This window comes from Artibeus jamaicensis, unplaced genomic scaffold (assembly GCF_021234435.1).
Source record: "Artibeus jamaicensis isolate MK-2021 breed Jamaican fruit bat unplaced genomic scaffold, CSHL_Jam_final scaffold_537, whole genome shotgun sequence".
Taxonomy (NCBI): Eukaryota; Metazoa; Chordata; class Mammalia; order Chiroptera; family Phyllostomidae; genus Artibeus; species Artibeus jamaicensis.
In genome coordinates this window covers 13,396,181-13,420,597 of record NW_026522047.1, presented here as the reverse complement: position 1 = coordinate 13,420,597, position 24,417 = coordinate 13,396,181, and the positions used below count along the sequence as shown (strand labels likewise).

The window sequence follows — 24,417 nt, the reverse complement described above, 5'->3', positions numbered from 1 at the left end:
GTTCAAGAGACCTGTTGTCTAATTTGTCATTAAATACAATCAACTTTTTTTTTTTTAATTTACTAGGACAGTTCGTGTGGCAATGCAGGTTCCTGTTGTAATGACGTCATTGGGTCAGAAAATTTCGACTGTGGCAGTTCAGTCAGTCAATGCAGGTGCACCATTAATAACCAGCACTAGTCCAACAACAGCAGCCTCTCCAAAGGTAGTTATCCAGACAATCCCTACTGTGATGCCAGCCTCTGCTGAAAACGGAGACAAAATTGCCATGCAGCCTGCCAAAATTATTACCATCCCAGCTACACAACTCGCACAGTGTCAACTGCAGACAAAGTCAAATCTGACTGGATCGGGAAGCATTAACATTGTTGGCACCCCTCTGGCTGTGAGAGCACTTACTCCTGTTTCCATAGCCCATGGTGCACCTGTAATGAGACTGTCAGTGCCTGCTCAGCAGTCCTCTGGCCAGACTCCTCCCCGAGTTATCAGTGCAGTCATAAAAGGGCCAGAGGTGAAGTCAGAGGCGGTGGCAAAAAAGCAGGAACACGATGTGAAAACTTTGCAGCTGGTCCAAGAAGAAAAACCGGCAGATGGGAATAAGACAGTGACCCACGTGGTGGTTGTCAGTGCGCCTTCAGCTATTGCCCTTCCTGTAACTATGAAAACGGAAGGACTAGTGACATGTGAGAAATAAATAGCAGCTCTGCCGTGGACTTTAGACTGTTAGTGCTCGTACCAACACAAATATTTGCAAGGGATGTCATCAAGAAAAGTCAAAAGGAGACTTTAAAACTTTTAATGCATATAGGAAAACAATCAAACTTACTGGAAACAAGTTACCTATCCCATGTTTCAGTGGGAAGTGAACTACATACTGAGATGCTGACAGAAAACTGCCTCTTACAGTAGGAAACAACTGAACCCATCAATAAGAATACGGATTGAAAGGGACCAAGCAACTCACTACAATATCAAGTTACACTAAGACTTGGAACACTAACATTCTGTAAGAGGTCATAGTTTTCAGTGGGGAGGGGTTGGGATGGGCGATCTCATTGTTACATAGAGCGATTTTTGATGCATTTTATATGCATACCAGCAAATATTACTGTGTTCACACAGAACTCACTTAACTGGTGCTATGTGAAGACTCTGCTAATATAGGTATTTTAGAATGTGAATTGACTGGATCCAAACGTTTCAGAGAGGATAGCAGAAAAGATCTAGTGCGATTTTTTTTATATCATATAGCTTAAGCTGATTTAAAACAAAGGCCTTAGACTAATTTCCGATTTTCTTTATTGAAATAAGCTAATGGCTTGTTTGTGTAAAGCTTTTTTTATTAAAAGAAAAATTTTAAAAACCTTGTACCTAGCACAGTATTGTTATAGAATTTACATGTAACATTTTATATGGTAGTTTAAGTCTGTCAGTTCCTTGATTGTTGACAAGTTAACAGTTGGCCCTGGCCTTTCGCTGTAACACGCCTGTGTCACTCTCTCAGACGCACAGCCCTGGCGTCTGCGCGCGCACCAGTTTCGGCTCAGCATGAATTTCTGTCAGGTAATGCTCACTACCTGCAGTTTTCTTTCTTCGTTTTTTTTTTTTTTAAGTTGAAATTTAAGAGGGAAAGTACCAGTGTTCAGATTTGAACTATAATAGTTTGTATATTCAACATTTGAAGTATATTCTATTTTGTTGTACTCTTGTTTCAAAGTGTATTCAAGTAGGTTTTCTGAAATATAGAAATTTATCTTGCATTTTGGTCTCTGGTGATATTTATAACAATATTCAAAAGCTAGAATAGAGACATCATTTTAGTTAAGAACAGAAATCCTCTTCTTCCTTCCTAACTACTGCGTACGAAATCCTTCTGTTTTTTCTTTTATATTCATATTTGGTAAATAACTGCATGTTGCCACTTCCTTTCTAATTACTATCATGAAGTACAATGTTATACTTACCATATGACTTTACTATTTTAATGTTGGCCACACTTGAGAGTTTATATTTTAAACCAAGACCATTTGTTTCTCAGTCATACTTTTTGAGGCTTAACAAGAACCAGTAATAATACTTTAGGTCTTGTACAAATTAGGAAGTAGAGGTACCAGTGGATGACACGAATTTCCTAGTTTCACACCAGACTAGGCTGTGTGACTCTACGTCTTAATGTTCTTTCTACTACAAAGAAAAGTTGTCTATTTTTACATCTTTTAGAAATTTAAATAAACTGATACTTAATATTTTGTGGCCTTTAATTGTGCATTTCATCTGATACTTAAGTTGATGATTTTTATAATAGCTCCCTTTGTAATCTTTTATCTTTTCCTTAAACATACCCAATGATACTTTTTAATAAAAGTTCAAAGAAAAACTCTCTTGATTCTTACCCCATTTGAGAGTTAATCTCAGATTCTCCCTCTTTAAACATTTCCTAAATATTTCAGCTTTCAGAACCTGCACTCCACTTTGGCAGTGTTTTCTTTCTTGCACTGCAGTTTCATTTGTTGAGTTGTGTCTTCTGTGCCACTGTAGGGCAAAGGTTTGAGGTTGCACCATACCTACCCCTCTCCCCATGTGCTGAGCACATCAGCCACAGACTTTTACGGATTTTGGTGACATTTGTTAAGAGTGTAAGTCATGTGCTGTGGAAGATAGCTAGAGAAACTTAAATTTTTAGTGAGTAATTTTAAATTTTCTCTCTAGCTATATGAATTGGTTTTAATGAGGTTAAGCCAGGGCTACCTAGCTTCCTCCACTGCTGTACCTGAACATTTGTGTATTTCACAAGCCTTTCAGAATAAGTATACTGATGGCCGAGATTTGGAAACACCTGTTGACAGTATATACTGATTGGAGTTTTTCTGGGGATTGACATTACTAGTTGCATGGTTTTTAATCTCAAACCTTTTGAACCATAAATTATATCAGGTTGGCCAAAAAGTCTGTTACATTTTTTTCTGGAAAAGATGGGACACATTTTCATTTTCACCAATAACTATTGATTTGGCAATTTTGGGTGTGTTGGCTCTCTCCTGCTATTGGCTTCTAGAGAGGGTGGAGGCCAGGGGTGCTGTTAACCATCTTCCAATGTGTAAGACAGCCCCACAGCAATGAGTTATTTGGCCAAAATGTCGGTAGTATCAAGAAACTTTGCAAACCACTTTTGACATGGTCAGTCCGTCACAGCACCTTCTCCATACACTGTACAAATTTTTTTTTTGCATTTCAGTTGCATATTTTATCTTTCTTTTTTAAATATTTTATTTATTTTTAGAGGGGAAGGGAAGGAGAAAGAGTGGGAGAGAAACAGCAATGTGTGGTTGCCTCTCATGTGTCCCCTATGGGGACCTGGCCTGCTTCACAGGCCTGTGCTCAATCCACTGAGCTACACCAGCCAGGGCCATTTTTTTTTTATCTTTCTTGAAATAATAAAGCATAATATGCTGAAAATGATATGTATTTTCTTCCATCTTCAATCTTAAGGTTGCACAGTTTATCAGTTTTGATAAGTTTTTAAAAAAAGCATGCTGATATGGCAGCTGTCACACTAGTCTAACAGGGTTGTGTTGAATGAAGCTAAAGACGGCTAAGCACTGCTAGAGCCATCATATGGAAAAAACGTAACGGACTTTTTGGACAACCCCGTATTTGCTTTTTGTGTCCCTGTTGGAGAAGAACCAATAATAGCTTGACACATCCACAATTGCCAGCCTCACCAGGCTTATGAACAGTGATGAGCAGTCTGTCCATTTATCCCTCAGGTCATCTTCCAGCAACAGTTCCAGCCTTCACCACCCTGCTTACCAAACGACCAGAGAACATGGAGGTCTTGGGCTGTAAACTACCCCACTTTCCAGAGCCCTTGCTGTAAGACTGTCTACTCACTTCAGCATCCCTCCTCACCACGTGTCAGTAGGAGGCGGGTGTGCCTACTTCCTGTACTCGGCATTTCCTCTTTCACACCTTGGTTTCCTTGTTCCAATGGTTAATGGCCCATCATTCTGTCTTTTTCTCAAGTAACTTGCAGTCTGAATTCTGGCTTAAACAGTTCTTGTTGAGGTCTCTAGTACTCAGGCAAATCAAATAGATTCTTTTCTTTTCCACCTGAAAAATTCTCTGGGTTTCCTGTAACAGCCCTGTCATGGTGTTCCACCCATGACCAACTTTTCTTCATTGGCTTTGCTTCCCCATTTACTGATATTTACCCAGATTCTGTCTGTGGGGCTCTTTTCCTTGTAGGGCATGTGTAAGAATTAAATGAGTTCATGATCAGGATTTAGAACCAGTCAGTGCCTGGCACCTGTAAAGCACTCCATTAAATGTTTACTCTTAGGATTTCACCTTGACAGGATTGTTAAATAATCTCACCCACGCACACAGTTTTCACTACCAGATGTGGTGTCCTAGCCTAGACTAGAAGCCTTAGGTGGATTTGTCTGATTGTCAACTGGATATTTCTTCCTGAATATCCAACCGAACTCTTCTGAAATGTGTGCAGTCCAATTAAGTGATTTGCCAGTAACCCCTTACCCCCTGCTCTCCACGACTGCCTCAACTTGTAGTTGTTTTTCCTGGTGACCCACACCTGACTCCTGCTGCTCACCCCGTCTGAAAATGGTGTTTGTGGTGAGTTACTGTTCCTGGGTCTCTTCCCACGTAGATAGGAGGTATTCCTGTTCTAGAACTTTTATCTTCTTAATCTTTTATCACAGGGATGCATCACCCAGGAAACTCAAACGATAGAGGGAATGTTATTTTTCTTCCTATAGAACGCTAGGCCTAGGTGTGTAGTAGGCTATACCATCTCTGCTTGTGTAAGTATGTTCTGTGATGTTCACATGACAGTGAAACCTGTTAACAACGCACTTCTGAGAATGTGTCCCTATCATTAAGTGGCAGACGACTGTATTGGTGAACAACATTGGAAATTCAAACACTATTTTGCTCTCCTCATTGAGTTTCACTTACTCAAGGCTGTTGTGATAATCTCTTGAGGCTGGTATACTTTGAGGTAGGTGAACAGTGTTTAGTGCCTGTACTGGTAAGTGCTAATTAGAAACTAGTGCTGTGTTTCTCAGCAACCTAGGACTACTATTCATCCCGCTAAGATTTGAACCGAACGGTACAAATGTTCTTTCCGCTTGCCATTGCTTTCTGGTAGCCCCAAGGTTTTCTGTATACGGTGTACTGACTCGTTTCCAAAGTGGTTCCAATGTCGCACTTGGGGTGAACTGCTGTGGGAGCTCCAGCCGTGACACTGAGAGCTGTCACACCAGCAGAGCAAAGATGCCTCCAATGCGCAGCTCTAGGTCTGCCTTCGTCCACTTCAAAAAACGATCTGTGTGCAGATGGGAAGTGTGGGCCACCATGTTCACAGTATTAAAAGATCAACTCTATTGTGATTTTGGACTGAAAAAAAAAAACAAAAACAAAAAAAACAACCCACCAAGTTTAAAAGTATTAGTTTTAAAAGACCATTTATTAATCTTAAATATACACAACTCATAGGTTAAAATATTTATCACTTTATTACCAATAGGGTAGTTTTGGGTATTTCATTTGGAAGGGGCTGTACCTGTTAACTTGATCAACTTTTTTCCCCCCAGTGAAGGAAAATTTCAGGTTATCTTTTTACATTATCTTTAGATGCTTTGACCACGTTCCCTGGTTATCTTAGGACATTTCAATGATGGCCTCATAAAGAGGTTTTCCTAGTTTCCCGTCTCTGAAGAGAAGGCCCCACAAACTTTCTCAGCCACTGCACGTAACAGCTCCCGAGTGACCTGTTGTAAAAAGCTCATCCTGATACAAACAATAATGACACTGAGTGACTTCAGATGTAAGCCAGTAGCATTCCAGTGGGAAACTAAATGCACACCAGTGATTAAATAACAACGACGGGTCATGGACTCGCCTCAGGAGATACCAGTAGTGGGGGTGTGGAGGCCCAGCAAGAACTGGGATGAAGTCAGCAGGGAGAGTTGATGCTGCCACTTAAACAACAAACACAGCCCCGGGGCCTCCACGCTACACAGTTCCTTTGTACACTTTTGTTAGACCCCAGGTGAAAACATCTTAAAGCCTTAAGAAAATTACTACAAATTATAACTTATGTTTTACATGGTTTTAAAATGTTTATGCTACCTACAACTTATTAATTTTACACAAAGGTATAAAAAATAAATATTGCCATGCATATCTTGTTGACATTTAAAACCTCAAATAAATTATTGGAAACAGTATCTAGAGAAATCGCTCCTGCATACTTGTTAGTTATGGAGGACTCAAGAAAGTACTTTTGTATATAGCATCATCAAACTGAAAGCTTCAGAACAAGCCTAACTGATGCCCTTTACTGTAATGCTAAGGGAAAGGACACCATACAACCCAAAACTGGAGTGCAAACACCTTTTTGCTGCAGGTTTTAATGGAAAAAGTTTGTGAACTGGTGGGATTCCTTCCCAAGGGCATGCTGGAAACATGGAAGGTGAAGTGAGAGTCCTTCCTCAGGCCACTGAGGTTAAGACTCTTGTGATTAAAAAGGCACAGATAAGCGTTTACAAAAGATCATTGGGTTCCTCATTAAAGCTGAAGTCACACACTAGAGACAGGTGGTCTGAAGGATAATGGAAGGACGGTAACCGGTTGGGCCCAATCTGTTCCTCGGTGAGCAAGTCCAGCGCCGACCTCACACTCAGAGCGTGTTTCGAGTACCAGATGTAGTCCAGCGTGTGCCGGCACTCCCCTGACGTCCGGATCTTCCAGGTGGTGTAGGGAGGCTCCGACTGCCCGTCTGCACTCAGCAGCTTGTAGGCGCTGCTCAGGTTCAGGCTGGAGGAAGCAAAGTGTCTGTAGACCTCCTCTGTTGGCTCGGCATTGAAGTCCCCACAAACAATAAGGGGAATCTTGGCCCCTTGGGTGATGTTCTGCAGGTTCCGGAGAAGGTCACAGCCTTGAGCTGATCGGAACTGCTCCCAGCCCGTACGTGCTTTCAAGTGGGTAACGGCGATGCAGAACTGCCGGCCGGACTCCTTGCACTCCAGGGTCTGTGCAATGGCCACCTGATTGGTTTTCAACATCATGGCCGTCAGCCTGATATTGGCACTGTGGAGCAGCTTGAATCGGTTCTGGAGGAAAAACAAGGCGCAGCCATCCGGTCCATTGTTATGTTCTACATCCAGGCAAGGTGACCAGGGCTTGGGGAAGAATGTGCCTTGATAGCCCAGTCTGCTGAGGAGTGGCTGGAAGGTGTCAAAATAGTGGTCCACCTCTTGGAGGCACAATATATCAGGCTGGTAGGCTAGGATTTCTTCCAGAATGAGACATTTCCTTTCTTCCCACTTGAGTGCTTCCAAAGGGCATTGTACAAAGTTGTCTTTGCCTTCTCCGAGAGCTGAAATACAAAAGCCAGCCAGTGGTCAGCCACTACAGAAGCAAGACTTCTTAGTGTCTGGGGAGTCTCCTTGGGTTGGATCTCACTCAAGACCCTCTGGATGCTTCCTGCTCCAGATGCTTTGGGAGATTTCCCTTCGCCTGAAACGCACTCACCCACCAAGCCAAAGACCTCTTATCATCCAGATAAGGCAAGCAACTATTTTATATAAGTTTTAATTGTTCTTTGTAGTTCTGGGGGTCTGAACTATGTCTGATGAAATAAATGTATTTAACTTGATATACTTGTTTCAATACTGACTATAATAAGCCACCTGAATCAATACAGGCACCGCTCCAAATGACCCATTTCAAATGGGCAGCTTTCCCACTTACGGATGAACATCTGGAAAAGAAATAGCTGAACCAAAGATCGGGAAGTCCCATTTCCCGTGGAAAGTTCTGTGTTACCCATTCAGGAGATTCAGTTTTCCCCCTGCAAATGCTGTCTTAGTGCCGTGGACTGAAAGCTGGAGATGACAAAGTTCTGAGGCTGATGAAAGACAGGGTCCTTTCTGTCTTTCCCCTTTGCTGTGCCGGGAAGCAGATGGACTGTCACTGTACCTGGATGGCCCACACACATGGGAGCTAAGGAATCAGTCTTGAGCTGCTGGATTCATTTTTACTGAAAACCAAGGGACTAGCTTGTCTAACTCCCCCTTCTGGCAGCTCATGTTGCCCTCGTCACCCCAGCCTACACCTCCATCTGCCCACACCCCTTCCCTCCCTGGGGGACACGGGTGTACTGGGCGTGTGCAGAAGCAGAAATGCAAATTAACTTCCTAGGCACAAAAGCACCAGGCATACCTTGGGCGAGGATGTTCCACTGCATGACCCTGATAGGTGGGTGGCTGCTGGGGCAATCTGTCCTCAGATCCACGAAGTCCCTCTGGAACCGGGGAGGTCGAGTGTGCAGAACTGCTCTGCATTCCTCAAGGAGCTCTTTGGGGTCAATGGGCTCCGGATGTTCCGGGTCAGGTGACTCCAGATACTGGGAGGCGGTGCTGCTGTTCAGTGTCTTGGTGAGAGCACTATAGAGTCTGCTCGTGCCGTTTCCCATGGGACAAGCTACACAGGAAAGCAAAGCAAAGCACAGTTATACACTGGGCTCCTTTTCTGGCCTTTCTTCCATTTTCAGCTCCACCGGAAGGTAAGCTACAGTCCACAGAAGCAAAAACCTGAGTGCAGGGCCATGCTGCCCCTAGCACAGGTGGGTTAAAGGAGTTCCCAGGCTCTACCTTTCTACTAGGGTGGGAAGCTGAAATGCTACTGTGAAACCGGTCTCAGAGCCCTGGCTGGTGTGGCTTGGTTGGGCACTGTCCCTTGAATGGAAAGGTTGCTGGTGCGACTTATGGTCAGGGCACATGTGGAGGCAGCTAGTCTTGTGTTCTCTCGCACATCGATGTTTCTTGTGGTCTCTTCCTCCCCCTCCGTCTAAATCAAAACTAAAATATTAAGAAGAAACTGGTCTCTGAGAACTAAGATAATTCTCTTAAGGTAAAAATACCTTTATTAGTGAAAACCAGATGCTCTTTATGACCTCTAACCTATGATTTGCCTTCATAATTTATAGACCCAGTCTTAGGAAGGCATAGCTAGAACGAAATCCCCACTCCTCTTTCTATATATTTGAGGCCAGTTTTGTATAGAGGCAGATGTTGGAAAGCCCGTGTGAACCCTGGAGAGGAGACTCACAGCAGGCCGCTGCCCTAGCCAGTCCCGGCCCCAGACCCCTCTGTCAGGAAAAGAAGTGGCTGGATTAGCCCACCCCCATTTCTCTTAGATGCTGACTGACTGTAAAGCCGGGCTGGCTTTCTGCAGAGCTCTGTGCACCCCACTGAGTGCGACACAGTCAATCTAGTTATCAACCGCCGGATTTTTTAATTAGAAAAAGGATTGGGGGAGAGAAGCGGACAAGAGACAGCTGCCTTCATTTCCTGAGATCGTGGAGGGAGAAAGGGTGAGGAGAAGGCTGTCTTCTGTGCACTTTCTAGTGCTGGCTTTTTATCCTAATAATTATAAACCACCAAGGACAGCAGGGCACAACCTTCAACTCATCAGCACGAGGGAAGTTGTGCCTGTCACTTATAAGCAGTTGATTGCTTTTAGGTCAAGCTTTCTTTCTCTTCATTATGGTATAAAGTAGGGGCAAGTTTTACTTAGAATTACCTCCAAGATTCTGTGCAAGATGAACCTTTGTGTGAAGGAAAATCTGGCTTTCCCTACCACATTCATTCTTTGCCTTCTTTTGAAAGACACACAATTTTCTGTATAAAAATACATTATTTGGCAGGCTGATGGACTGTATTTGGGAACTAGCTGTCAATCAAATTCACTGTGGCAGGTCACAAAACCTAATTCAAATTATTTACCACCAAATATCCTTTAGGCAGCAGGGTCAAGAAGCATGTGAGCATGCTCTCTCTCTTACACCTTTTCATCAGCTCAAAGCAGTCCCCCCGCCCCACAGTAAGACCACTAGGTTAGGGCAAAGAAACACATGCTAGTTTCTGCAGCGTACATGTAAGTAAACATGCACCAACCAATGAGACTTCTTTCTCACACACACGCACATGCACAAGTGCACACACGCACACACACACACACCTGTTTCCAAACCGATTTGAACACACCGAGTTCTTTCTAATCAATCTGCCTGTCTGAGTACACGGGTCCAAAGGAAGAGATTTTCTTCTTGGCTGGCAGTGTAACTTTGAAAATCTTTTTCTGTACTTTTTAAAGATTTTATTTATTTATTTATTTTTAGAGAGAGAGGGGAAGATAAGGAGAAAGAGGGAGAGAAACATCAGTGTGCGGTTGCCTCTCCTGTACCCAGTACGGGGGACCAGGTCCGCAACCCAGGCACGCGCCCTGACTGGGAACAGAACTGGTGACCCTTTGGTTTGCAGCCTGTGCTCAATCCACTGAGCCACACCAGCCAGGGCTGTATTTTTTAAAAGCAGTTCAAAGGCCTACTGGTTTCTCCAGTGTGGTCTCCAGATCAGCATCAGCGTCACCTCGACTGCAGGCCCAAGTGTCACAGGCATCATCACAGCAACCCCCGGGGCGGAGTGGGATGCCTTACACCTGAAACTGCAATACCTGCCGTGTGTCGGGCTCTAGGAACTACTACTAGCTCAGTGCGGCTCAGTTTCACAGGATTGTTCTACGTCCTGCTGATGACACGCATCTGCCAGCTGAGTTCTGAGGTGGTTACTGGGATGAGAAGCATGTGAAAATGAAACAGAGGTAAGTGTCCGACGGGAGTCCAATGTGTGAGGAGTCACGTAGCCAGAAAAACTACCCTGAGCCACACTTCCTTCCAAAACTTAGAAAAACCCTCAGATAAAGACAAAGACATGCCCAGAAATGACATCAAATCAAAATGAGCTGAAGGTCACTAGGAAAATGGGGGAATATGGCCTAAATCAAAATCGTAGAACTCAGAAATGAGATAAAAAGCATTTGAGAGTGGTGAATATTATAAGCCTATTTTAATTGAAGGAGATCCAACACATGAATAACAGGAGTTCTTGTAATGAGAGAAGACCAATGCATGGAAATAAAACACTGGAAACTATAAATCAAGAAGAGTTTAAGAGTACAGAGCGCTAATCATGCAGGATGAAGTAAGCAGTGGAGTTCTAATACAGACCATAGTAACTAGAGTTAGTAAGACTGTACTGTACATTCGAAATAATCTCGAAGAGTAAATCTTAGTGCCCTCACCACACACACACACACACACACACACACACACACACACGGTACTGTGAGAAGGCAGACACGTTAATCAGCATGACTGAGGTATTCATTTCACAATGTATATGCGTATCAAAACATCAGTGGTACATCTTAAACATATGTGACTTTTATTTCTTAATTATACCTCAATAAAGCCAGGATAATAAAACCAATGATTTAAAAAATTGTAAGGTTAAAAAAATGTATCATAGATATTTTCAAACACCAACACATAAAGCTTTGTCTTTGTTATTCTAAAAAAGAAAAAGATAACTTGAAAAACAGAACAAGACTTGAAATTACACATTGAAATGACACACCACATACCTGAAAATACCACCCCAGACTCAACAACACCAACTGGACTGTAAAGGAAAAGAGAAAAAAGTCCCTTGGGCATCTAGGCAAGAACAGCAAGCAGCTTACAAGGAGAACAACACTCGGCTCGTGTCTGTGGCCCAGCAGAACGGACGCCGGAGCCCTCCCTGAGCGGGCTGCTGGAGCGGGGGCTCGCCGACTGCAGCCGGAGATGTGTCCGCACGGTCCCTGAGCTCAGAATGGCTTTACGGTTTGTTAAGTGTGTGTGTCGGGGTTATTCGTGGCCCGACAGCCTCAGTGTTACTGTCGAGCCCTTTTCAGGAAAGTTTTGCTGCCCCTGCGACCACAGGACGAGCTTCAGACCGAAATGACCAGAGACAGCCGCAGGCCTCGTGGCCAGGCTCTGCCCCACTGTGCAGTTTATGCCCGTCTGTGAGCTGATCTTCTGGGCGATGGTCACTGGCAAAACTCTAATCTTAACCTAATCTCACCGACACACAAACTGCTGGTGCTCGTTCAACATACAGCTATGTAGAAATTCAAATCCTAATGAGGTCAGAGGGGAGAGAGCCACATGACCCAACGGTGAACTTACACAGATTTAGTGCAACCAAAAATGAGTATGTGTGTGAAAAGCAGGAGCCAGAATGAGAAAGCACATCCAATTAATTTTTAAATGTTTCAGTAATCATAATTACTAGCAGTAGTATTAGTGCTGTTGTTCTGAGGCTGTTGTGTGGGTGTGAGATGAAGCAAACTGGACATTCTAATTCCACCACTTGTGGCCTTTTTGTGTGTATTTGGAAATGCATTTCTAGGCTATTAACTGTAACACAAGAAAAACATCCCATGAAAGCCAGCTCACTTTGGACAGGCAGAGGACCATGAAATCTGATCACCCACCTGATTTGTGACTTGGCCTCTGAAAGACTTTTGGTGGTTTTCAAACATTAAATTTACCCTCAAGAGACGAAGCTTTGCAGCAACGAAGAGGAAGACCGCACTGCAGCAGGGCGGGGGCTGGGGGTCACGCCCGGCGTTGTTCGTGGCCACGGAGCCCTGGAACCGCGTGCGTGGCTCTAAAACCAGGGCCTGTTACGTGATCGCACTTTCTTATTTGGGGTGCGCATCCGGTTAGAAGGGGTAGCAACTCCCAAACAACCTACTACTGTTCTCACTACAGACACCTATTTCTATTAAGAAAACATACAGGCACCACTCAGAATGACTGACTCCTCTCATTTTTGAAATCTAGAATGGACAGTTTCAGTCAGGTGTGATAACAGCATTCAGGTATGGGATGCACTGAAAATGGCCTACACCTCTTGCCCTTGTCTCTGTAGATTCATTTACCTGGGAAAGGTGTCGTTAGGCTACATTTTGAATTGGAGACTGGGCAGGGGAGAATCGTTAGGTGTCTGCTGCAGTCCTGTCTCTGCTCCTTTGATCGCCCAGGAAAACCAAAGACGGTCCCTTGATGGACTGCAAACCAGATTATTTAATAACAAAGTGGCCTGGGACACACTGAAGTATTTGGGAAGCTGATGAATGAATCAGCCTGTTGCACAGTGAGCAGGAAATTAGGACAGAGAAACCCAGATGGTCCTGGAAGATGTTTCCACAAGTCTCCTCACTGGTTGGTCCTCAGCCCCACACCAGACACCCGCAGGCCTGGTGGCCAGGCTCTGCCCCACTGTGCAGTTTATGCCCGTCTGTGAGCTGATTCTCTGGGCGATGGTCACTGGCAAAACTCTAATCTTAACCTAATCTCACAGTCCTCAGGGATCACCTGCCCCTGGTGTGTAAATTTCCTATTCTCGCTCCCCTGTTACCTGAGATTTGGGAAGGGCATTTTGTATCAGCAAACATGTGCTGAACCTGTCCCTCAGGGAGTTACGTGTTTGGGGGAAGACTAATACACAGGAACCCAGGAGAGAAAAACTGAGGGTGCGCTATTTGGAGTGGGCTAGGGCGTGATAGGGTTGGAGCAGTCAGGACGGGTAAGAGCACCAAAAAGGCCAGCACACCCCCTGCGCCACACACACACACACACACTCACTCACTCACTCACTCACTCCAGCCCACTGGAGATGCAGCAGTAAACAGACTAACTGTCGGCCCTCATGGAGTGTGTGTTGGAGTGGGGATAGACAGACGAGATGACACACGGACGTAATTTGTCACATGGTAAAAGTGCTATGGAGAAACACCCAGGAGGAGGGGCCAGCGAGGAGGAAGTTGTGAGCTTACGCAGGATGCTCAGTGGGGCCTTGCGGACAGGCGGGACTTGGCCCCAGGCCTGACGTGGTGGGGAAGTTGGGAAGTCCTGCGTAGAGCCAGTGGAAGGACACTCTTGGCAGAGGACAGCAGATGCAAAAGCCCTGCGAAAGGAGCAGGCTTGGCAAGGCTGATGACCGTCCAGGGGACCAGAGTGACTTCCAGAACAACCAGCAGATGAAGCCAGGAGGGCAGAGAGGCGGGCTGAGTAGGGTCAGACGGGCCGCTCTCTGGACTCGAGCCTTTACCTGATGGGAAGCCATGGAGAGGTCCAGGCGGGAGTGAGAATCTGATTTACACTAAAAGTCTCACTAGCTGATGCATTAAAAATACACTCTCTCGTCAGGAAATAGGGCGGACACAGGGAACACATTAGAGGACAACTGTAACTCAGGTAAATAGATGAATGGCTTGGACTACTGGTGACCAAGTGGCTGGATTCTGAATGAATATAAATAGAAGCCAGCAAGTTCAGTGGGTGAGGTGGACGTGACCTATGAGGGGTCATCAAAAGGCCTCCGAGAAGTTGCCAAGACTCATTAGGAAGATTGGGTGGGTTTGCAGAAAACAGGAGTGTGGGAATTAGACAGGACTGGTGTTCAGGAGACAGGTGCAAACCGCAAATAAATGCTAGGAGAGCTTCGTGGACTGAGGAGACTACGGTGGGTGTAAGGAGAAAACGGGGGAAGGTGGGGCGGGATGGCAAGGCCAGAGAGGCAGGAGCCAAGTAAGGAGAGCCTCTGCTCTCCCTGGAAACCCGATCAAGGAGGAGTTTCATGGGTGCGGTGGTCACCTCCTGTGTCCAGTGCTGCCGGACAGTCCACGGAAAAGGAAGACTGGGAACAGGTCTGGATTTGGTAACGTGGCAAATGCTGGTGACTTTGACAAGAGCAAATTTCTGAGTTTCGGTGGAGCTGGGGGGATGGGGGTGGGGAATGAGGATGAAGAGGTCTTTAGTGGAAAAGCTGCCCCCAAGGGAGGGAATGGAGTACTTGCTGGGGATGAGGCAAGAGCGTTTGAGAGGCTATTCTGTCCTGTTTGTTTGCAGACAGGGGTGGCGTGGGGGCGCCCGACCAGCAGGACATTAGCAGGGGGATGCAGACAAATCCTCTCCCCAAGAGGCAAGTGTAAACCTGGACGGAACTGTCAAAACAGACTCCTTCAGTGCTCTGGACAAAGGTGTGGAATGGACTGGGAAGCTTTACTCCTGAAGGTCAGGAACTTCAGGTAAGAAAGAGCTGCTCTGTGCCCCCCTACATGTCCCGCCAACGTAACAAGTCCAACTAGGGCAGGAAAAGGTAGTGAATTATTAAGTTAAAATCTGCCCACAAAGAAAACCCAGGCTGCAATGGCTTCACTGGTAGCCTATCTGATATTTAAATAAGAAACAATACTAATCCTTCACAAACTCCTGTATATTGCTTCCCATGTACAGCCACTCTGGAAGGTAACTTGGCAGTTTTTTAAAATAATGTAAACATAGATTTAACATACGTCCTAGAACTCATGCCCCTAGGTATTTACCCAAGTGAAGTGGAAAATTAGGTGCATGCAAAACTGTATATGCAAATGTTTATTAGCAGTTTTATTAATAATTGCCAAAATCAGAGGCCGGCAAGATGCCCTTCACCATGCGAACGGATAACCGACTTCAGCACATCCATGCAATGCAGCACTAAGCAGCGATAAACAGAAGCAAGCTGCAGACTTGCGGGATTCATCCCTGCGACAAGGGTGAATCTTAAATGCATTTCGTGAAGTGGAAGAAGCCAGACCCTAAAAATTATACATTGCATGAGCCGGGTCAGGTTATGGGGGGAAGCAGCGTCTGATATGGGGAACTTTTAGGGTGACAGGACCACTCGGTACAGTACTGTGGTGGTGGATGCACGACTCCACATCCGTCAAAACAGAACTTTCCATCCTTCACAATGAATATGCTTTAATGTATGCAAATTCAACATACGTACCAGGAGGTGCAGGGTCTCAGGAGGGAATAACTAAAAGCGACCACTGTAAAGACTTTACTGACTGTGTTTACACTGTTAACACGGCACCGAAGCCCAGCCCCACTGAAGAACTGCGGTAAGGCCTTCACTCAAATGTGAAAGCAAAAGGAAGTTGAAGACCATGGGGCACCTTCCTGGGCCTCTCCTATCCTAGGAGTTGTACTAATCGATGCCGACAACTATGGAATGCTTAATACGCGCACCATTTGCAAATTCTGCTTGCTTTGAGTATTTTCAACTAACTGTCTCAATCCTGGGAGGCAGCTACTTATTATGCCTCTCAAGTAACTTAATAACAAGTCTCTTTGTCTTTCACCTGGTCTTAAAAATAACATCGCTTTTTCTTTTAAAGTATCAACCATTAAAAAAATTCTTCTCACATATGAACACATGTCTGATTCCAACATTTCAAGCCATTCTACTGACGTTTATATGCCTTAGTAGGGGGTTGTTATTCTGGGCTTCAGAAAGCTTGTCAAAGCTTCAGAATAGCTCAATGCGGAAAGCCGATTTCCTGAAGTGAGGTAGCCACAAACAATTCATCGGGGTGGGAACTGAGATACTGAAAAATACAAAATCTTGATGAAACCTCTGCTTGGCACTCACACTGGCTTCGAGGTCCAATTTTTTATGAGTCTGGTATTTTCTATTACATCCCATATTGTATTTGGTTTTTGCCCCAAATTCCCCCCCCCTTGAGCCACTTCAAGTAGAACTATCAGCCATCATTCTCTGTGATACACGTTACATAATTTATATAGATCAACAGGCAGATCAAAATAGCTTTATTTCTCATACCTAGCCGTTCACTTAGCAACCCCACAGCCATCCCCTGCCCTTTCCCAATTCTGTGCGCATGTTTCCACCTACATGAGAACTGGACGCCTTCACCCTGGGCATTATCATCAACGCCTCCCCGCTCTTTCAGTTTACAGGAACAAACAACCCCTTAACCCACGCAACAGCCTGGAGACACAAGCCGGAGAACTCAGATTTTCTAGAACACGCGTGACTCTCTGCATCGCCCACCACTACATCTAAAGCAAAAGCCGCCCACAAGGCAAGCTCCCGAGGAGTGCCGACCGACCGCCAGCGACGGGAAGGAGCGGGGTGTGATGATGAGAAAGCCGGGCGGCCGGCCCGCACTGGGCAATCACGGCAGAGGGGCGCCTCGCCCCGGCTGCCCCGACCGATCGGCCCCGAGCCCGCCCCACCACTCGTCTCCGCACGCCTTCTCTCCCCCTGGTCCGGAGCTTAGCCGCCCGAAGTGGCGGCTTGGCGAAACCGCGAGACAAAAAACCAAACACTCAGTAGAAGGCAAGGTTATCTGGGTACACACCTGGGAAGCCGCGGAGCTGACCGACCTCGGGCCCAAAGAAAGCTTGACCAGTGAAGTGCACAAAAACTGGAAAGGACAGACGTCACAGGAAGGCGCCACTCAGAGAGCGAGCCTGTGCTGCCATCTGGCGGCCACGACTGAACCACCGCAGCGAGCGCTCCTCCAGCCGCTCATCAGTTTCCGGAGGCTCCTTGGGGTAGGTTCCTGAGTCAGCGAGCAGGGCCACCTTCAAGACTAACTAAGCAACTATTTTCACAGGATAACCACTGACATAGAACAGCCTAGACTTTGGATGAGGGGTGCCTTTATTTAAAACTCATTGCCCCCCACCTGCACAGCTTTAAGGATGTCCCCATGTCCCCCTTCTTACACCTGGCTGGCTTCTCTTACTTAAACTGCTCTTCATACTTGAACTACAATCCCTGCCCTATACTCATTAGACTGTAAGCTCCCTGAGGGCAGGGGCTGTGTCTGCCTTGCTCACCCAGCTCAGGGCTTTATTTTGCCACTGAGTGTGAGGCTGTGTAGTGCAGTAACTCCTGGACCCCGGAGACTGGACTCTAAGTGCCAACTTAGGAAGATACTCTTTTCTGGTAAAGGTCAGATATTCAGTCAGTGGGCATGCGTGCCCAATGGCTGAAGCTTCGACTTTTCTTGCTAAGATCAGGCTACAATTCTTGAGGCAAAACATTCAGACACATGACTCCAGTTAGGCCGCCCGGTTTTAAATTCCGGCTCCTCCTTTTACTAATAGAGAATCCTGAGCAACGCGTTCACTTCCCTGTGACTCAGTTTCTTCATCTGGGGACCTGTGCAGCCTACTGCAAGGGTTGCCGTGAGGATGCAGGTGAACCAGCCACACCCAGCGCATCCCACTCTGCTCCATTCAGTGACGCTCACTTTCTGGGCTCAGGGAGAAGGCTGCTGCCACCCAGCAGCCTAGTGAGAGCCACACCACTTCCCTGTACTTTCACTGCTGCCCCAGCAAACCGGCCGAGGACACCCCGTGTTCACCACTCCACAGGCGTGGCTGCTGAGGCCCAGACTGCACAGTCTCTCAGGATTGCATAAGCAGTGAAGGCGGCCTGCACCTGGATTGCGCACCAGCATCGCTGATGTACTGGGTCAGGACGACTTTGGCTGGCCTGGCCAGGGGCCCACACAGGAGCAAACAGAGGTCGGATTCCACCCCCCTCCTCCCAGCGACATCATTGCCCGCACAGCACACACGTCAGCACAGCTCGAACTGCACAAGCAGTGTGACGCCCCGCGTGGCCCTGCTGGAGATATCAAGTGAAGGTCATGTCTCTCGCTCTAATGTGGCTAAAAATACGAGCACCTAGACACGGTGACAATCCCAGCGACCTTTTGTCGCTGGGCAGCAGTCACAGAACAGAGCCAACCGTCAGAGCGTGTTCCAGTCATGCCAGATTCACCTAGAAAATGCCACCAAGGAAGCAGAAACCCCTCCGCGAGAAAAGCCTGGGCCAGAATGCGCGGTTGGTGCCCTGCTGTGAGCTGGCTGGCCGATCATTTGCACTCTCGTTTGCACTCGCTGGCTTTTCCAGCCCAGTAACGCTCTGCTCTGACGTGGAGCGTGGAGGCAAACACCAAGGGAGGCTGGTGGGGCAACCGCTCTGCACTCAGATCTGGGGTTGGTGTTGGGACATGGTTCCCCACCACTGACACTCCTGGGACGCAAGGAGACAGTCCGTTCTACAGGTGCAGATGGGGGCGGGACAGCTAAGTGGAGACAGCTGTGGACAGGACGGGGCCCCCCTCCAGGTCAGGGGCCCACAGCCCGGCCCAGGGCTGCCACTGCCTGCGAGCTTCCACTTTTAAATAGCTGGGGGAAAAATCCTAAGAACAACAGAATTTCATGAGGCGGTAATGCCACGAAATTCAAATTCCAGGTTCCAGCAATGAAGCCGCCGATCATCTGCAGCCCGCACTACAATGGCAGGGCCGAGCGGCTGTGATGGACTGTGGCCTGCTCTGTCCACCAGCTACCAGAGGCAAATCAAACATGGTTCTTCCGAAGGGTGCTCCAGAAACAGTGAGCTGGGTCAGCGGAGACAGAGGGTGGGAGAAGCTGAGGGGCGAGTGTGAGGACGAGTCCTTCAAGAGTAACATCTGAATCAGCTGCCCGGTGACGCCACTTCTCTCTCACGGGCGGAAGCGGGCAAGGGTGGCTTCCACCTGCTGCCCAGGACCGGACACTGCTTCTGAGGCAGTGGGGAGCGTGCCTGGGGCGCCCCTGCCCCCATGGGAAGCGACGTGGGGAGTCCCTCCCACTGTGGGAAGCAGACCAGGAGCTAACTCTGGATCTCAGGGGTATTTCTAAGAGGGGGATCGAGGATTTAAACAGGTGAGAAGACACAGCAAGAGGCCCTCCTTGCTCGGGCCAAGGTGGAGGTAACCAGCGGCCACCTCTCTGGCCCTCTCTGCAGCGCTGTAGGGGGGGCCTGGCTGTCCAGCCTCCGCCTCACCTCTCCCCTTTAGCAGAGGCTGGAGGAAGAAATGGGCATGTGTATCTCCACCTATTTAAAACTACAGGAGAATGTTATGGGCACCCAGCAAGAATTGGCTTCTGAGAAGGAAGGATCGGAGAACCAGAAAATGTCTAAATATTTAAAATGCCAGCAAAATAGGAACGTTCAGGAAATCTCACATGATAAAGAAGAGATGGACATTAAAAACGAGAGAAGAGACACAGGCCAGGTCCACGAGGCCAACCACCCCCGTGACACAAGTGAAGGATGTGAGAACAGCGGGGTGCTGCCCTGAGATTGAGGGGGCTCCCCGGTGCTGAGGCATCTGTCCTGCCGGAACTGTGCAACACCAAGAGTAGGGAAAACCCTCTAAGCTTCTAGAGATAATTGATACGTACTGGCAAAGATGTTCTTCTGGGGAAAAAGGTTTCTAGTAATGGGCATGTGTTCCTTTTGTAACTGAAATTTAAAAAAAAAAATACCATGAAAGATTAATGTACAATACATCTCAGCCAATCTATAAAGCCTGACCTATCACTCAAAAGATGGTGTCTTCCTTCAATTGTCCCTCAGTGATGGTTAATGTCCATGAAAGCAAAGCATCGAATAGAAACAGAAAAACCATTAGAGGCAAGGCATCATCAGCACCTGCAAAGTGCTCTACCCTGCACGCCTGCTGCACGAGGCACTGAGGGTCACGAGTGCAGCTGCAGACTGGCCGAGGGCCCTACCCCGCCTGCGAGTGCAGGGAGTTAGGGGAAGGCAAGCAAAGGGGGAGGAAGACTGCGGTGGCGGCAGGAGAGGATGGGACAGGCCCGAAGCGCTGCCCAGACGCCCCACCGAAGTCATTCTGTGCCGAAATCTCGGCTGCCTGCACCTTGCGTGCACTCGCCTTCACAGACGTCTCGTGGAAAAGGGAAACTTCATAGTCAAAAACTTCTAGTGGGCATCTAAGCACTTCGTAAGACAAGTGTCCTCCCTGGCTGTCCGCCTGGGCTGTTGGTCAGTGGCTTCCCACAGGCTGCCCCTGCATCGCCGGTTGCTTAGGCCCTACCTGCAGATCCGCACATTCAGAAGATCTGGGGGGGCCCCACCGGTTTTCTGACAGTGGAAGGAGAAAAAGGGACTTTACAGACCATTCAAGTCTGACGGCAAAGGCTTTCTCCTGGGTGCTCCTCCCTGCACCCCTGCCAAGGATCCGTGGTGGCTGGTGTGTTTCAGGTGTCGCTTTGAGACCAGGTGGAGACAGCAGGACAGGGAGCGCAGATACTCAGTTGAGGCCCCATGCCTTCCTGTGGCCGTGCTGACTTCCCCTGCTCTAAAAATGGTTTGACACTTGTGGATCCCTTGATTACTGATGTATCTTATTTTCTTCCAGGTGAAGTCCAGTGTCAAGAGGCAGCACACCAGGTTACATGCTTCGCAAATGTTCATGCATGTGCATGTTGAATGTGACCCTGGAACCCATGGTCATTAACTTGAAAGTCCCCAGGAGTTCACTGCAGTCAAACCCCTGCCATCGAATGCTCTGGGAAACAACCCCTCCGTTCTCCCACCAGGAAGGTGGTGCGTTCCTGCAGAAGCTTGATGATTACAAGCTTCCCCCTTTCTCCTCTCCCCTGAGCAGGTAAGAACACACTAAATGAAGCCAGCTTCTCAAGTGAGCTGGTGTTGGCTTTGAGAATCGTACTAAGGAAAAAGCAGCACCTTCCAGTGGTGGAGAACAGGAATTTGGCCAACACTCCATTACCTGAGGAGGAAGGACCCAAGGACAGTGTTACATAAACCAGGCTGTCAATTCTGATAGCCTAGCATTTGATGGCTCCAAAGGGACTGTACTCGTCTGGCCACTGACCTCTGACTGCCCAGGGGCTCACTCCTGGAAGGAGCTGATCTTGCAATGGGGCCTCATGACCCCACCCCCAGGGCTCCCTGGAGAGAAGAGTAGCTCTCAGCTCCCTGAAGGCTTCTCCTGCCACATCTACCCTTTGGGGCATGTAAGAATAACCTGCAGTTTTATTATGGTTGTTACTTTGTTAGGTAATGAGGAATCTGGGGCCCAGAGGTTACGGTTCTGTTTGACAGACTCGTGCGCAGTAGGCTCCTCAAGAGCGCCCAATGTTGCAAGGGCCTCTTCCCTCGCCCTGCAGCATCTATGCCTCATCCAGCCCCTCCACTCTGGGCTTTTCCCAGACAAAATGATTCTGTCTCTTCCAATCCTAATCATGCTTCTAGGCCCAGTTCAAATGCCACCCCCCCAACTCCCGCCAGGGGAAAGCACGATGATGCAGTCCCTGACTACCACAAACTATGCAGTCAAGTTCCCACATCTGGGGAACTTGTGGGGGTCAGCACATCCTGAGCAATAATAGGTAAGCCCTACCCTGGGAAAGGCCCCTTCATGATCCTGGTGTCTCCCCCACAGGTAAGTATGCAACACACTCCTGGAGCCAGAAAGAGACCCTTGTGTCATCGTTTTCCTCTGGGAAGAAAGGTGTTAATCTCATTAATTATTTCTTTTTGCAAATCTCATCTGTCTTACTGGGCAGTGAAATCCTTAAAGGCAGACTAAGGTTCGAATTCTTTTACCTCCTATAATACAGGGTCCAGCAGAAGTAACGCCTGCTTGAGTGTGGTAATAATATGGGTGTAATAATTTATAGTTTTTATTCTTTTTTTATTTGAGAAAAATGCCACTTTTTAAAAAAGATTTTATTTATTTGTCTTCAGAGGGGGAGGGAAGGAGAGAGGGAGAGAAACATCAATGTATGGTTGCCTCTGGTGTGCCCCCTGCTGGGAACTGGCCTGCAACCCAGGCATGTGCCCTGACTGGGAATCAAACCACGAGCGTCTGGTTCACAGGCCTGCGCTCAATCCACTGAGCTACACCAGGCAGGGCTTAATTTATAGTTTTCATTTGAACATTTCACCTACAATGTTACAGTGTGCTTGAGTGTGATATTGTTATGTTACAGAATTACATGCTTACGATTTTGTAAGACTTCGTAATATAAAAGGGGCGTACCGGACGTGGTAAAGCTCCTACAGTGTGTGAGGCCTCCGGTAGACTTCGGAAGGAATGTGTGGTCACACAGCGAGTCAGCCAATGTTCTAACAAGCAGATGAAGCTAAAAGTGCATGAAACAGGAAAACTGCCCAGATTTTGGAGTAACTGTCTACAGTAGTTTAAGGACCACAATAATTTCTTTATCTGTGAAACTAGGGAGTTTCAGAGGACTTCTTGCAGGTTTTCTTTTACTTCTCCTACCTCGAACCTAACAATTTTCCTCTTGAAAATTTCCAGCAAGAAAAAAACACTTCAGTTATAAAGTGGTGCCCATTCTAAGTTATTTCACCATGTGTCAAATTTCCATAGAACTGGTAGGGGAAAACCTGAATGACTGTCAAGTTCACTCTTCCTAAAGGACAACCCAGAGTTTGGAGTCTCAGTTACCAGTTTCACATCCTCATTTTAAAATCAGCCTCTGCCTAACATATGCCAAACAATCTGAACAGAGTTTCAAGTCTTGGTTTCAATCCTATTTTGGATGATCACTTTGATTAATTAAAGAAAGTCACATTGAACATATTGTCTCATTTGTCCTTCTCAAACTACTCCAGAACTTTAGGAGTGAAATGCAGCTATCTGTAACAGCGGATGGTCAAACAAATGTCGCAAACAGCCACAGCTTCACTTGAGCACAGCAAAATACACTTTTCAGTGTAGTGAAGCCACTGCCAGATTGAAAGGGACACTTTCTCATCTTAATATGATTAATTTGTATGTATTTGTGGCCACAGAAATGTTGTCCTCAGGCAGAAACCGAGGTGGCAAAAAAAAAAAAAAAAAAAGGAAAGTGAAAGGTACGTGAGGTATAAAATTGGCTCCTGGAGAAGACATCACCTTTACAAGATCTTAACCCAGGTATGTAGGACAAGGATGACGTAAGTATTGAGAAGTGGAAGGCTCCCCCCCTCCCGCAAAAAAAAAAAAATCCAAAAAAATGTAAGACGAATCACTGCGTGTTAGAACACCTTGTTAATATACTTTAAAAGAAAAAAAGCAGAATATCAAAACCATGAAAGCCACACAGTCAAATAAATGTAACTTTCAATGGTATTTTTTTGCATAAAATTTCCATAATTAGAGCAATGAGAAATAAAACCAAGACGAATCATTTTCGGCATCGGAAAGGGGGAAATTGAACGTAGGTCCAGGAGGGAAATATCGAAGGTCCGGCACCCAAGGATCCAGCACAAGGAACCTGAACAAATGTTCCAGGTGCAAGCCGCAGACGCTGAAGAGGAGAGAGGGAGAGCGTCCACTTCCCCGCCCGCCCCGCCGCCCGGCACTCATTCATTTCGCGCGGTCTGCAGGTGGCGTGCTCCGCCCGGAACCGCTGAGCACTCACCTGTGCCGGAACCCGGCGCTGGCGCGCTCGAGGCCGCTGCCAGGAGCCGGGGGGACGCGGGGCGCCGGGTGGTCGACGGAGGAGACGACTGGCAGCGCCGGCCGGGACCCCGGCCGGGCCGGCGGCGCAGGCCGGGCGCGTCCCTCTGCAGCAGGGCGGAGCAGAGCCGCCACGAGCTCTGAAACATGCCGAGCGCCGCTGCCACTACCGCCGCGGCCCCTCGTGCGCCCGAGGGGCAGAGCACGGCCGAGGCCGGGGAAGCAAACTCTCAGGGGCACCGGAGCGGAGGTTCGCGGGCTCTTGGACCCTGGGAGGAGTCGAGCCAAACGGACCGGCTGGAACACGGCAGCTGCTTCGGCCGCGGAAGCACTGCAGGCAGTAGCGGACCA

General features: G+C 47.3%; 2 protein-coding genes and 1 non-coding gene across 11 annotated transcripts in view; 1 reads left to right on the top strand and 2 right to left on the bottom strand.

Annotated features, from left to right (window-relative positions):
- The window catches only part of ELF2 (E74 like ETS transcription factor 2), a 63,557-nt gene extending 61,797 nt beyond the window's left edge, over positions 1-1,760 (top strand). For all 5 annotated transcript variants that reach the window (XM_037126079.2, XM_037126080.2, XM_053658306.1 and 2 more), the window contains one exon: positions 67-1,760. In XM_037126079.2, coding sequence (XP_036981974.1) covers positions 67-694 — 628 coding nt within the window. In that variant the 3' untranslated portion in view covers positions 695-1,760. The remainder of the gene's footprint in view (positions 1-66) is intronic.
- Positions 1,761-5,466: 3,706 nt separating this feature from the next.
- NOCT (nocturnin) lies at positions 5,467-24,215 on the bottom strand. Of its 5 annotated transcripts, XM_053658308.1 has the most exons (5): positions 24,029-24,085; positions 20,753-21,366; positions 20,015-20,075; positions 8,245-8,505; positions 5,467-7,399 (listed from the first exon to the last, which is right to left on the bottom strand). In XM_053658308.1, the coding sequence occupies exons 2-5, from the start codon at positions 20,753-20,755 to the stop codon at positions 6,564-6,566; spliced, it is 1,161 nt and encodes a 386-aa protein (XP_053514283.1). In that variant the 5' UTR covers positions 20,756-21,366; positions 24,029-24,085; the 3' UTR covers positions 5,467-6,563. The 5 variants fall into 5 exon arrangements, with proteins under 5 accessions (XP_053514283.1, XP_036981929.2, XP_036981928.2 ...); XM_037126034.2 differs by lacking the exon at positions 20,753-21,366 and having other exon boundaries at positions 24,029-24,113; XM_037126033.2 differs by lacking the exons at positions 20,015-20,075; positions 20,753-21,366 and having other exon boundaries at positions 24,029-24,215.
- On the bottom strand, positions 21,885-22,049 carry LOC119035020 (U1 spliceosomal RNA). The gene has a single exon (XR_005079694.2). It is a non-coding gene; the product is annotated as a U1 spliceosomal RNA (small nuclear RNA).
- Positions 24,216-24,417: the final 202 nt, after the last annotated feature.

Coding starts and splice junctions, on each gene's coding strand:
- NOCT (XM_037126033.2), bottom strand. CDS start 24,215: ATGTTTCAGAGCTCGTGGCGGCTCTGCTCCGCCCTGCTGCAGAGGGAC. Junction 8,506..24,028: donor AGCGCCGGGTTCCGGCACAG/GTGAGTGCTCAG, acceptor TTTCCTGTGTAG/CTTGTCCCATGGGAAACGGC. Junction 7,400..8,244: donor GTGGAACATCCTCGCCCAAG/GTATGCCTGGTG, acceptor TTTGTATTTCAG/CTCTCGGAGAAGGCAAAGAC.